The 14,259-nt window shown below is 50.0% G+C and overlaps 1 protein-coding gene across 1 annotated transcript in view; it reads left to right on the top strand.

Moving 5' to 3' along the window:
* The first annotated feature begins 3,307 nt into the window (after nucleotides 1-3,307).
* Nucleotides 3,308-14,259, top strand: part of GRIK5 (glutamate ionotropic receptor kainate type subunit 5) — a 46,024-nt gene continuing 35,072 nt past the window's right edge. The window contains exons 1-6 of the mRNA XM_084815080.1: nucleotides 3,308-3,443; nucleotides 6,448-6,612; nucleotides 7,802-7,899; nucleotides 9,225-9,390; nucleotides 11,386-11,564; nucleotides 12,666-12,719. Coding sequence (XP_084671206.1) covers nucleotides 3,359-3,443; nucleotides 6,448-6,612; nucleotides 7,802-7,899; nucleotides 9,225-9,390; nucleotides 11,386-11,564; nucleotides 12,666-12,719 — 747 coding nt within the window. The 5' untranslated portion in view covers nucleotides 3,308-3,358. The remainder of the gene's footprint in view (nucleotides 3,444-6,447; nucleotides 6,613-7,801; nucleotides 7,900-9,224; nucleotides 9,391-11,385; nucleotides 11,565-12,665; nucleotides 12,720-14,259) is intronic.

The following is a 14,259-nucleotide window of genomic DNA, read 5'->3' as shown; positions in this document are numbered from 1 at the left end:
TAGGCCCAGACTGGATCACCTCCCCTTGCCCCTCAGCTGCTTTTTGTTAATGACAAAGACGTTTGGGGTTCCAATCCTAGAACTCCTGCATCATGTTTACTTTGACCTAAGGATAATGAGAAAAAAATGAAGTCCATCTTTGTTACCGGCCAGTTTACTGCAGAGGCTTCTGTAGTTTTAAGGCAGACCTGGGGAACATCCTGATGGCGGTACTAGGTGGGTATGTTGGGAGTGGTGGTCCATCCCACCTGGAGGGCACCAGGTTGGGGAAGGCTGCTTTAAGGGCTGCACAGATGGGAGAATGTCACAAAATGCTGCTTTTCCTGCCATGGTGTTGCAGCGATGGGAGAAGCTGAACTTGGGTCCTGGTGAGATGCTTTGTCTCTTAGCCTAGACTGCTTGAGCCCTGGCACCTCACACAATAACTGAAGACGATCCTTTTTCCAGTGTTTTTCCAGATGCCTCTGGGAAGCCCCTAGGCAGAGCTGTTATCTCTTATCTACAGGAATATTTCCCCACAAAATGCGAAGGACAGTTAGCAAATAAATATTTTATACAAAAATGGAGTCTCTTTTTATTTGATGTTGGGACGAGCAAGTTCAGGATTCAATACAAACTTATTTCCTATTTGACTGGTATGAGTTTGATTATGTTTATAGGCCATTTTTGCTAATATTTTTAATGAATTATGTTTATAGGCCTTCTGTGTTCATATATTTTTATTAATGAATGGATATTATGTTTATAGGCCTTCTTTGCTAATATTTTATTTATGAATGGATATTATGTTTACTGGCCTTCTTTGTTAATATTTTTATTAATGGATATAATAGGGAAGTTAACTGATATATTTATTTGGAATGATGTAATTAAAGAAGTTATTTAATGTGATTTTGAAGTGTAGCACCTCCTCACCTGTTTTAGCCCTTCTTACCACCTTCCCCACCCCATCCCCAGACAAAAAGACCGCAAGGCTTCAGAGCTGTACACTTCTCCCCTCTTTCAGTAGACCCGGATTGTGCTGTGCTTGCCTGGTGGTAGCTGAGGGGAAAATAAATATTAATGCTCAAGGTGAACGCGGCTTGAGGATGGGTGAATGTTGCTGGCTCAGCTCAAAGCAGGACGGGCGTCAAGTGCAAAGGAGGAGGGTGTTGGATCTGTCTGCTGCACCAGCCATTGGAAGGATGCCCAGAGCTTGAGGAGTGTTGGACTGAGTGGCCACAAGGGGGCGCTGTGCTGCAGAGAGCAAGGGTGCAACTTGGGCTGGCAAGGTCTCACTTTTTGTCCTGGAGCTGAACGGTGCCAGATGTTGAGGATGATGCATGCATGGTGAAGGGGTGCAAGAAGGCTGCCGAGAAGTAAGGCAAGATGGTTGTAGTGTGGTACAAAGGTCCATAGGGGGAGCTAAGCGGCAGTGGCGGCGAGTGAGAGGGGGCAGAGTTTGCAGAGGAAAGTGCAGGAAGGAGTCTGCAAAAGGGTTCACTAGGGGATGCTCTTTGGCCAGCCGTTGGACATCAGATGGCAGGGTGGGGGGATAAACCAATGGTAGCCGATGGTTGTGTGCTGATGAAAGGCCAGCGTGATCTAGTAATTAGGGAGTTGGACTAGTAGGAACCAGGGAGACCTGGGTTCAGATCCCTCACATGAAGCTGTCTGAGTGATCTTGGGTCGCCGTTATCTCTCATTCTAGCCTACTTCTTAGGGCTGTTGTGAGGATAAAATGGTGTGGGGGAGAACCATGCATGTCTCTCTGAGCTCCTTGGAAGAAAGGTGGGGTGAAGATTTAACAAATAAATACAATGAGGGCAGAGAATTAAGGGGCAAACTACTGGGAAGATGGGGGCGGAACCTGGAGAGTTTCTACTTGTGTCCAAGTAGCCAGTCTGGCTTCAGACTTTTGTGGGGGGTGGAGGTGGGCAAGAAAGACCCTGTGCTGCTGCCTCACTTCTGCAACCCTTAATCCACTCTCCTCCTTGATCTCCACAAGAGCAGCTGGGCTGGCGGATTAGGGAACCCAGTGCCTCTGTGGCTCAGTGGGCCCTTCAAAAACATCCCCGGGCCCCACATCAGCTGCTTGACTTTGCTGCACGCTGGCACCATCTGAAGGTCTTCTCAGTTTACCTTTTAAAGGCATCAAGATGACGCCGAGGGGCAGCCGCCCCCGTCCTTCGCTGGTCCTTTCACCCACCTTCTTCTTCCCATCTTCTGGAGCCAAAGTAGTCTTGCTGGTTCCAGCGGGCAGGGCTGGAGGGGGAAAGGGGATTGGTGGAGGAACAGGGCAAGAGCTGCGGTGCTGGTGGCTTCAGTGCATTTAAAGGCCTGCCAGATGTGGGACTTCAACTCCCAGAAGCCCCAGCCATCATGGTCAACAGCCAAGGACAATGGGAGTTGTAGTCCAACAACACCTGGTGGGCCACAGGTTCCCCCCACCCTCAGTGTAGGCACTGTCTCTGGTTGAGGTCCTGGCAACCTTATCTGCTGAATGTCTTGAAAGGGGGGAAAATGTCAGAGCCTCCTGGAGCTCTGGGACTCTCTTTTTACCTTCAAAGGCAGGCATTATACTGTAAGGGGGCTTTATAGTTCTGTCCAGTAGGGGGCACTGTGCTGAATCCAGTAGGGGGCACTGTACTGAATCCAACATGACTGTCTAAAATTGGGCTGAAAATTTCTTTTTCAATCATCCGTTAAGTGGGTAGGGGCAAAATGGAACCATCGTCCACCCCCCAGGAAATATCTTGGGAAGAAAAAAAAAATCTGGTTAGCGATGCTGGTTGTTGCCAGTTACTTTACTTAACTTTACAAGGTGGCTGAGGTTTTTTGATATTTTTCCTTCCTTTTTAACGTAAAAGAAAAGGACTGGCGTCGCTCACAGTGGCGCATCTCTCACACTGTCTGCCTCTCTCCGGTTTCCTACTGGCCGCACTTCCTGGAACGCAGTGCGAGCGAAACCACATCACATCGCATTGCTCCTGTGGCATTCTGGGAAGTTCAGTTGGCGGGAACTGGCAGAGCGAGCCAGCGCCTCTGTGAGCAGCGTGGGGCTTTAAAAATGGTTTTGAAAGCAAGGAAAAAATGAAAAATCCTCCTCCACCTTGTAAATTTAAGTAAGGCAAGTGGCAAAATGTGCCCCCTGAAAATTTCAGTGGAATTTCTCTTCCCTCCCCACAAAAAACAGTAGAAAACCAGGCCCCGTTTTTGCAGAGGGAGAATATTTCCTGGGGTGAGAACCTTGGCCTAGCCTTCAGTTCTGCTCCGTGTGCTGGAAGAGGGTCTCACGGGGGTCTCTCCCTCCTCTCCCTGCTTGCAGGTGGCAGCGCAGAGGCCACGGCCGAACTGTCTCCATGAGGAGGGGTAGAAGATGCCGGCTTTGTCCGCGCTGCTGCTGCTGCTGATTCTCGGCTTCGCCCACAAGAGCCTAGAGGTGCTGTCGTCTCTGCGCATGGGTAAGAGGGGAACTCCCCGTAGGGGCCCCCAAATTGCGCGGGAACTGCTGCTGAAGGGGATTGAGGCCGAGGCGGCAGAGCTGCTGGGGGCAGGGAGCCAGGAATTCGGGGGGCAGCCTGACCCTGAACATGAGGAATAGCTCGGGGGGGGGGGGGGGCTGTGTCTGGTCTGCTGAGCTGGTCCATCCGTTATCCGAGCATCCAGGCAGCTGCAGGGGGAATAAATCAGGACACGGACGGAACATGGAGAGAGCTGCAGAGCACAAGGAATGGAAGGGCTTTTTGCGGGCTGCCCAAAGCCCTCTCAGGAGAGCTGTCGTCGAAAAGGAACTGCACCCTTGGGGGCCAGAACTCCTGTGCCCGGATCAGAGTTGGTGGAGGCAGGGCACACCCACGTGGACAAGCCTGCACTCACCTCGCTGCCTCCCTGCTTTTCACCTGCTACGATACCTTTCCATCTTCTGCAGCTGGGAGGGGATGATTAAATGTTCCATCCCCTGCTGGAAGGCTGCAGTGTTCCGAGGGGATGCCTGCCTCCCCTGCCTGAGAAGGCACGGAGGTTGGAGGAGGAAGGAGTGCCAGGACTGTTGTAAGCCAGCCTTGCTGCCCAAAGGGAGAAATAGCAAATGATTTTTCTCTGCAGGCCCCTCGCAGGTTGCTCACCGCACCGTATTCCCTGGCAGGATGGCATCAGCTGTGTTCCCCAGTATGGGCATGGCTGGCGCTAGGAGCAACCGGAAGCATTTGGCCTGTGCTCCTCTGCCTTTTATTCAAATATCATCATCATCCTTAACTCTGTGCCAGCCTTCCCCCCATCTGGTGCCCTGCAGGTGTGCTGGACTACAATTCCTATCACCCTCTGGCTGGGGAAGAGAGGTAGTCCAACACATCTTTTGGGTGTGGCACACAGTTGGGGAAGGCTGCTCCATGCTGTGAAAGGAGTCACTGGCTGATTTCTGCAAATCCAGCTGCTGTTAAAAGCTGGGCTGTCATTGCTGCTGCTGTTTCTATTGTTCTGGTCAGAAGGCAAAGCTGCGCCGGTAGTGGCAGGGGTGTGATGCCAAGGCAAAGAGTGTGCGGACGCCCTAGGATACAGGTGGGGTGGTCTGGAGGTCCAGGCTGAAGCAGTGTGTGTGGGAGGGACATGCTGCCAAAGTGAGTGCCATAGGCGGGGGTGGGCTTGCAGAATCGGCTTCCTTTTTTATTAGACTCCTGAGGTCCACCAAATGGAGCCAGGTGCACAGTGGTGGCTTGGGGTAGGGGTGGATGGGGAAGAACCAGTAACTTTCTGTATCCCATGAGCCGTACACACTGGGGTGGCCTGCATACACAAATGCAGATTGGAGGGTAAGGGGAGACATGACAGAGGTCTACAAAATTATGCGTGGTGTGGAGAACGTGGATAGGGAGACATTTTTCTCCCTCTTTCAGAATACTAGAACCCAGTGGGGTCATCCCATGAAACTGATTGCAGGGAGATTCAGGGCAGATAAAAGGAAGGACTTCCTCACACAGCGCAGAGTTAAACTATGGAACTCGCTACCACAGGATGTACTGACGGCCACCAATTTGGATGGCTTTAAAAGGGGGTTGGACAAATTCCTGGAGGAAAAGCCTATCAACGGCTACTAGTCTTGATGGCTATGTGATCCCTCCAGTAGCAGAGGCAGTGAGCCCATGTACACCAGTTGCTGGGGAACATGGGTGGGAGGGTGCTGTTGCGCTCATGCCCTGCTTGTGGGTTCCTGATCGACAACTGGTTGGCCACTGTGTGAACAGAATGCTGGACTAAATGGGTCCTTGGCCTGATCCAGCAGGGCTCTTCTTATGTTCTTAAATTGACAGGTGAGTTCAGGGCTGGGACAAGACATTTTGCTGCCTGAAGCAAAGATGGCGCCCCGCCAAACGCATGTCCAGACGCTGACTGAACTGGCAGAGGAATCTGCCTTCAACACTAATGAGGGGGCTACATTCTCCACTGAACTTGAAGGCAGCAGGCTAATTTAGGGGGCACAGAGTAGGCTGCAGGGCACCCAGTTCTCTCCTTGAACACCTCGCTCCCGCCTCCCAGCATCTGCCGCCTGAGGCAACTGCTTCACCTTGCCTAATGGTAGGGCCAGCCCTGGGTTAATTACTACAGACCAGGGATTCAAATAATAGTCTAATTTAGACCAAAAAGGGGCTATCGTTCAACAGTTGGGAGTGAGAGAGCCTTGTTAATCTACTGCAAATCACCCAGAACGCTGCTGGTAGATCCCGATCTGCCTTCTGCCTGCCCCTGCTGTAGAAAATGTGTGCCATGCCCGGGCACATGTAGTGGCCATATTGGAGGTGCCATCACCAATGGTAGCAGCCGTGGCCTGTGGGTGTTTTCCAGGAAGGCATGACAGCAGCACTTCTCCCCTCTTTGTTTGCCTAGTGTTTGGAAGCGGAGGTAGACGGAGGTTCCATTTAGCTGTCACGGTTAATCGCCGTTGATAGACCTCTCCTCCGTTGTTACCGGAGTACTGGCAAAACATGTAATCTGCAGGCATTGCTCTCTACGGAGCTAGTGAGCTTGATTCCGGGGGACAGGGCTGCTTCAGAACAAGGAGCATCTCCCTGCGCCGTGTGCTCCCTGGAAAGGATTGGGCCAGCTTGAAGGGGGCTTTGCCATTTAAGGTGGCGAATGACACAGTGGGGCCCTGAGCAGGCATGATGTTTATGCAAGGCAAGGTTGGTGAGGATCAGAGGGGGAATATATAATGGTAACGAAAGGGGGCAGTTTTAAAATAATGAGGTTAAAGTCAGGCCTGCCTGACATCTTGGGGCACTGGGGAGCTCTGCTCAGTCAGGTGGTTGAGAAAAATTGCTTGGGGACCCACAAGTGACTGGGCAGAGTCTCCCGTCAGGTAACAGTGGTGTTTCCATACCGAGGTTTTCTGCAACGAGTGGGACAAGTTGCAGCTGACGTCTTTCTCTTCCTCCCCTCTCTCTGCTGCCCTGCTCCCGTCCCCATGGCCAGCCGCCATTTTGGATGACCAGACAGTTTGTGGCCGTGGGGAGCGACTGGCATTAGCCTTGGCCCGCGAGCACATCAACAGCATCATCGAGGTGCCCGCCAAAGCCCGCGTAGAGGTGGAGATCTTCGAACTGCAGCGGGACAGCCAATACGAGACCACCGACACCAGTACGTTGTGTGTGTACTTTGTGTGTGGGCCTCCCTGCGCAAAAAATGGGGTGTAAAGCGATCTGCCAAGCCCGTGGGAGGAGGAAGTAGCGCGGCTTTGCGTGCCAAGGGTGATGACCGCAGTGATGCCATCCGTGCCAGTTATAATAATAACGTGTAGTATTTTGATGACTTCATGCATCAGTCGAAGTGGGTTCTACTTGCATAACAAGCATTGTTAGGGCCAAAGGCTATGCTGCATTAAATGTACTGTTTAGAACTTTAAATAGGGAGCGGTTAAAATCTTTCCCTCGTCCATGTTGTGGTTCCAAAGAACATGCTTCCCATGAAGCTGCTGTTTGGCATGGGAGGGAAGCTGCCATTGGACCAATAGCAACTTTCCCTTCGGGGGTGAAAAGCAGGGGTATGTGTGTGGGGTGGGAGGGAAAAGTTAATGCCCTTTCCGCCGGACACGCTCTTCATCAGGACACCAGTTGCTATTTAAAGGTGTGTTTTTTAAAAAAACATGCATTACCTAACGGCACGTTTAACACAGCCTTCCCTAACCTGGTGTCCTCCAGATGTGCTGGGCTACAATTTCCATCACCCCCAGCCATGATAATCTATGCTGGCTTGGGATGATGGGAGTTGTAGTCCAACCCATCTTGAAGGCGCTGTGTTCGGGGAGGTGGTTTAACATAACATGTCATTTCACCCTTAGTCTTCAAGGTGCTAGAATGCTCTTTGCTGTGGTTGGAATAGGCTGGCATTTTCATAGTGCTTCTCTGCAGTCTTTACAACAACCCTGTAAGGTAGACCATTATTAATAAGACAATGAATAGTCACAGTGGAGGCTGGTGGCTCCAATGTTAGTGGGGCAGTGAATCCGCTCTGGGTTTCAGCCAGAATCAGTCAAAAGTCTAAAGGAGCTCCCCAAGGTGATTCCATGGGTGCCTTGGTCAGCTTTGCACCTTGGAGAGCTCCCTTAGCATTCTGATGGATTCTGACTGAAACGTGGAGCGGATTCACCGCCCCACTTACATTGTTGCCACTGGCCTCCACTGTGAATATTCTTACTACCAGATTTCACTTGGGAGCATCAGGTTGAGAAAGAATAGCTTGGATCATCTGGGCACAAGGCTGAGGACAAGCTTGGGTGCGGAGGGGTCAGTTTGCATAACCTCTTCTTCCCACTCTCTTTTTCACACAGTGTGTCAGATTCTGCCCAAGGGTGTCGTTTCGGTGCTGGGCCCGGCCTCCAGCCCAGCCTCTGCTTCTATTGTCAGCCACATCTGTGGGGAGAAAGAGGTAATGGTACCTCGTCTGTTACTGCACTTATCATGGGTTTGATCGTTTCTGGGATGTTATCCCATATTTCTAGTGGAGGCCATGGAATTGAATTCTACTCCCCACCCCAATAAACAGACAGAGCTTCTCCACATGGGGCTTTTATCCTGTGATCGAGATTGGTTACTTACAAAAGTTTGCGGGTCCTTTACATGACGTAATCAAGCTCCAGGGCTTGTCCCTTGTTTTGTGACCTTTATCCCATTTTTTTAAAAGACTGTGGATAATGAGCTATCTAAATATGCTGAGTTGATTTTTACTGTGAAAAGAGGAAGTGGTGCTATAACACAGTGCCATCTAGTGGCTGTATAATGAGACTTATAGAGCTTGCAGATAAAGGAACTCTCCTGGGAAAAAAGTAGAAGTATGTGAGAAGGAGCAATCTTAATCCCGCAAAGAAAATGGAAGCAGAAGCCTCGGTAAAGTTACGGGATAAAAAGCCTGATGTGGACAAGCCCATATATACACTAGTACAGGACTGGTTCTCCAATCCAGTGGCCTACACTGGAATCCCACAGTGCTAATGGCGCACAGAAACTTCTTTGGCTAACACCTGGGGCAGGAGCTGAGCTCCAAAGATGCAGGCAGAAGTTTAGGTATCTGCATGGCTGTGGGAAGTAGAAATGAACAGAAGCCAATTCTTCCTGCAGGGTCTCCAGAATACAAACTTTTCTCCACTTGTTTTTTTAAAGGAACAAGTAGGTTTCTAGACCTCATAGCTACATAGAAAAAAGCTTAGACACCGCTGGGGCTCTGTGAGGAGTTTTCAGTCGAGATAAATGCTTTGTTCACTCATTACACCTCCCAGCCTTCCCCCTCCCCACACTCCCAGTCTCTGTCCCATCACCTCTATTTCAAACTTCCACTCTCCTTTGTTTTTTAAAAAATGTTAGCTTTCTTCAGTTGGTAGCAAGAAAGGGGAAAAAACATGTTCTGCAGCCCACCCAGTATGTTATACACATCCCAAAATGCATGCTTAAAGGTGCAATCCTATGCATGTTTAGACAGAAAAAAGTCCTGCAACTCCCAGCATGCCCCAGCCAGCATGGGGCTGGAGAATGCTGGGGGTTGTAGGACTTTTTTCTGTCTAAATATGCATAGGATTGTGGCCTTAAGCAATCAAAGTTATGTAAATGTGCTTTATTTGTAGCATTTCATATGATCCTGGGGTTTTGTGTTCTGCAGAATCTGATCTAAATGAAGAATCCCAGACTTCTCAGCTGTGGGAAGGGAGCAGGAAAGGGTGGCTTGTGCCATAAATGAATGACTTTTTCTCTCTCCCCTAGATCCCCCATGTTAAGGTGGGTCCTGAAGAGACCCCCAAGCTGCAATACTTGCGCTTTGCCTCTGTCAGCCTTTACCCCAGCAATGAGGATGTCAGCCTGGCCGTATCCCGCATTCTCAAGTCTTTCAACTACCCCTCGGCTAGCCTCATCTGCGCCAAGGCTGAGTGTGAGAAAATATGGCTGTGCCCTTTGGTGGGAACAAGGAAATGGGATTATGTGTGTGGGTGTATGGGGAAAAACTGTGCTGCCGTGGAGTCATCAGTAGTGCCCATTGAGGCTTCACAAAGATACAAATCATACAGGAGCAATTCTGGAACGTCTACATCTGGTTCAGTTGGTGATCTGGTTTCTTTTTTGTTTTTCAAATGGACCGGGTCTGGACGTCAGTCTCCCTGTTGGTTAGGCCTGCTCTCGATTATGTTCTGTTTTACAAACAGTTGACCTGGAGTTTATGTCTGCCTGAAAGTCCTGCCCTTTTGAACTGGAAAGTCATTCCAGAGATGTGTTAGTTTGCTGTGCTGCCTTGTAGATGGAAGGAATGCTCTTCACATGCTCAAAGGCACCCTCCCCTCTAGGCCACCTTCCAATGTCATACCAGCGCATGTCCAAAACAGAATGTGCAGCCACCACCAACTAACTCAGTCTTCAAAAAATCTGCTGTTTTTCTTGCTGCTGATGTTATGTGGCCTCATCAGTGCCAACACATTCTTCTCTCTCTCCCATAATACTAGAACTTGGGGTCATCTCATGAAGCTGATTGGTGGGAGATTCAGGACAGATGAAAGCAAGGAGTTCTTCACACAGCACATAGTTAAACTGTGGAATTCACTTCCGCAAGATGTAGTGAAGGCCACCAATTTGGATGGTTTTAAAAGGGGATTAGACAAATTCATGGAGAATAAGGTTGTCCGTGGCTACTAGTCCTGATGGCTATATGCTACCTCCATTATCAGAGGCAGTATGCCTATTTACACCAGTTGCTGGGGAACATGGGCAGGAGGGTGCTGTTGTTGTGGGTTCCTGGTCGACAGCTGGTTGGCCACTGTGTGAACAGAATGCTGGACTAGATGGACTTTGGTCTGATCCAGCAGGGCTTGTCTTATGTTTACTAGAAGAAAAATTGCTAGGGAGGGCAGCAGACGCTTCAGTTCTGAAGAAGCCTGCAGACGCTGTCTCTCCTGTATGAGTTGTTTTAGAAATTGTGTAGACTGTGTGTGTGTGTGTGTGCGTGCGTGCGCACGCGCGCAGAAAATGTCCCATAAACTTAGGTGGGTGATATCCCCTTTTCCCCTAGGTTTAGGTTGGTGATAATTGTCGGGTGATTCTGTCTATATTCATCTCCTGTTACAGTGAGGGCCAAACTCGATGTGATGTTAAATGTGTTTTTGCATTTAACGTGCATGCTTCTAAAAACATATCCAAATAGCAGCTGCTGATAGTGGTAGGGGGTGATAATTATTAGGATCGCAGCAAGTGGGGAGGGGGAGTTTAACCATTTCCTCTCCTGCTATGGCCCTGACAAAAAACGCTCCTCCAAAGCTGTTTGCATGAAGAGAAAAGCCCCCCCCCCCCCCCCGGCCCTTTGCTGTCCACAGGAGCTTTCCCTTTAATGCAAATAGGAGTGATTTTCACGAGGACCACAGCAGGGGTTAAACTCCCCCTCCCTGCATGCTGCGATCCTGATCGTCATCAGCTCCTGTAGCGACAGCTATTTGCATTTTTTTTTTTAAAGCATGTGCTTTAAATGTGGAGATCCAATTAACGTCATGTCTGGTTTGGCTTAAGCACATGCAGCTCAAGCACAAGCTGCAAGGAAAAACAGAGCACCTGTATATTCCCACAAGGTTGAATGCTGGGAGATAGGGCCAGGGAAACCCACTCCACTAGATTGGAGCCACCACAGAGAAGGCCCTGCTTTGACAGGCCGGCTGATCTTAACCTCCTTGAAAATTAGGATGCAAAGCAGAGCCTCATATATTAGTCTGAATGGGCACAGAAAGATATAAAAGGAGAGGTGTATATCAGCACAAATGCCTTTATGTCCTGATCAAACTATTCCAAGGCCAAGTCCTGGGCACTGAAGCCAAACTATTGGGCTGGGCTCTGGCTTGAACAAAATGTTGGCGTAACCCCCTGTTCCTTTCCTAATCCCACCCATCAGGCCTGCTGCGATTGGAGGAGTTAGTGCGCCAGTTTCTCATCTCCAAGGAGACGCTGTCGATCCGGATGCTGGATGACACCAACGATCCGACGCCACTGCTCAAGGAGATCCGAGATGACAAGATCTCGACCATCATCATCGATGCCAATGCTTCCATCTCTTATCTCATCCTCAAGAAGGTGAGGAGTAGGGCTCTGCTGCGGTGGGGCAAGCTTACGGCACTTTCAGTCCCCACCTGGACACTGTGGGCAGGGCGACATTTACCTTGTGTCTGATACAGATGGAAGAGAAATTCGTTCAATTTGTATTTTAATCTGAACTCCCCCAATTTCGCACTTTCGAACCACTATGTGAACCGAAACTCAGTTATCCTTCACAATTTGCACTTCTCCAAATTTTGCAGTGGAGTTCACCAATCAACAAATGTGTACAAAGATGCATCTGTTTGGTAAAATAATGTCCCCAAATGCATTGTATTAGGAAACGTGCTTGCAAAAATGTGTGCATTAGGCAAAATGCTTTTATTAGGAGAAATGTGCACAAAAATGTTTATGTATTTTCGTACAAACTTAAAAAAGCCAAATTCTCAAACCTTGAGACAAACTGGCTTTAAGATGAGAAATGGAGAGAAATCAAAACTGAGAGTTTCATCCATCCCTAGTGTTTTGGACACTCTGCCAGGTGGGCTGCTAATCTCAGAATGGCCTGTCAAGACCGCTGAAAGGCGATTCTGGGGTAGAAGCGTCATGTTGATCCTAATGACTCTGAATTCTGCATTCTGGTGATTGCAACAACCTAGAAGGCAAGTGTTTCTTAGCCAGGGATGAGCAAATGTCCCCCTGCTCTCTTCGGAAACCATCGGCCTTTTGCAAGCCTCCCCGATGGGTACTCACAACCCTTAGAGAGCTTTTGAAGACAGTAAAAGAATGCTGGGGCTGGGAGAAACCCATCACCCCTCCCACTTTGAAGGGCTCCCCGTAAGTGAAGTGCTGCAGGGAAGGGGGAAGCCCACCCTGACAGGAGACCCTTAGGCCAAGAGGGTCCCCTGGATGGGCTACAGCCCCCCAGTAGAAGTTTCCTTACAAGCAGCCTTTCAGTGCAGGGGGTTGGATCATCAAGTTTTCAAATATTATTTTTGAGCATTTGCAAAATCCTTAGGGGCTCGTGAGTACTCAAAGGGAGTTTTTGCAGGGGGCTGCCAATACTGATGGGTTGCTGCCAGTGAAAGGGGCTCACAGCCCTCATGAAATTGATTCTCCCTCTGATTCTCCTTTTTCCAGGCTTCGGAGTTGGGGATGACGTCTGCCTTCTACAAATACATCCTGACCACCATGGTTAGTACTGGGAAGGTGCTGATGTGTGTGCATTTACGTGTGCAAATCTCACCCTCGTTGTACGCTGGGGAGGACGAGGAGCCATAGCTCAGCAATGGAGCGCATGCTTTGTATGCAGAAGAAAGCTGGTCCAATCCCTGGCCTCTCCAGTGCGGAGCTGGGAGAGGTCTCTGTTTGACACAACCTGGGAAGCTGCTGCCAGTCAGAATAGGCAATACTGGGCTAGATGGACCAGTGGGCAGCTCTCATGCTGAGGCTGCTTGTGTTCAGTTGGATGGTTTTGTGCCCCATATCGCCTCACCACTTCCGGCCTCAGTGCTAGCCTGTCATCCCTGAGAGGGACAGCGTCAAGGGTAGGCATGATCAGGCCCTTGCTGAGGGCCCACAGCCCAGCAGGGGCTCACTGAGAAGAGCCCCCTGGAATTGTTCCTCCTCTTTGTCACTGCAACCTGCTTATTCATCCCTCTCTCTCTCTCTCTCTCTCTCTGGCCCAAACAATGGCGGGGGTGGGGAGGAGGAACAGAAGATGCCCCCACCTGTCAAGCAAAGAAATTATAGTGCAGGTGAGAAAGAGGAGGAGGAGCAAGAACAGCTGGTGACAATGGCAGTGAGAAGGCGGACAGAAGAACGTGAGAAGAGCCCTGCTGGATCAGACCAAAGTCCATCTAGTCCAGCGTTCTGTTCACACAGTGGCCAACCAGCAACCCACTGGAAACCCACTAGCAGGGCATGAGCGCAACAGCACCCTCCTACCCATGTTCCCCAGCAAGTGGTGTACATGGGTTCACTGACTCTGGTACTGAAGGTAGCACTTAGCCCTCTAGCCTAGTAGCCGTTGATTGCCTTTTCCTCCAGGAATTTGTCCAACCCCCTTTTAATGCCATCCAAATTGGTGGCCTTGACTACACCCTGTGGCAGAGAATTCCATAGTTTAACTCTGCGCTGTGTGAAGAAGTCCATCCTTTTATCTGTCCTGAATCTCCCCCCAATCAGCTTCACAGGTTCTAGTATTCTGAGAGAGGGAGAAAAATGTCTCCCTATCCACATTCCCCACACACCATGCATAATTTTGTAGACCTCTGCCATGTCTCCCCTTATCCTCCTTTTTTTCCAAGCTGAACAATCCCAGCTGTTGTAACCTTCTCCAAGGGAGGGGCCCATTGAGGGTGTTTTGCTCAAGAGACCTGGAGCTGGTACTGGCCTCTGCCGTGGAATCCCTTCAGCAGGATTCTTGATCGTTTTCCTGCTTACTCAGTGCTGCGAGAGAGGCCCTCTGGACATGCTTTCAGGTACTTTTGTTTCCAGCCAGTGTGTCGGAGCAGAGAAACCCTCCTCCCCAATAAAACCGGCTCCATTAGAGCAAATGGGAGACTTGGGGCCAGGGCCGGCCCTTTTATTAGGCAGAGTGAGACGGCTCAGATGCTGGGGAGGCAGGGGGTTGAGAGCAGTGGGGAGGTGTTGGAAAGCAGCATGTCTCGTGTGGCTTCCCTTGCACCCCATAAGCTAGTCTGCTGTTTTCAGGTGCAGGGGGTTGGGGTTG

This window comes from Heloderma suspectum, chromosome 10 (assembly GCF_057233095.1).
Source record: "Heloderma suspectum isolate Gila_16-S chromosome 10, 16-S_ref, whole genome shotgun sequence".
Taxonomy (NCBI): domain Eukaryota; kingdom Metazoa; phylum Chordata; class Lepidosauria; order Squamata; family Helodermatidae; genus Heloderma; species Heloderma suspectum.
Note: the sequence above shows the minus strand (reverse complement) of the source record. Positions and strands in the feature narration are given on the sequence as shown.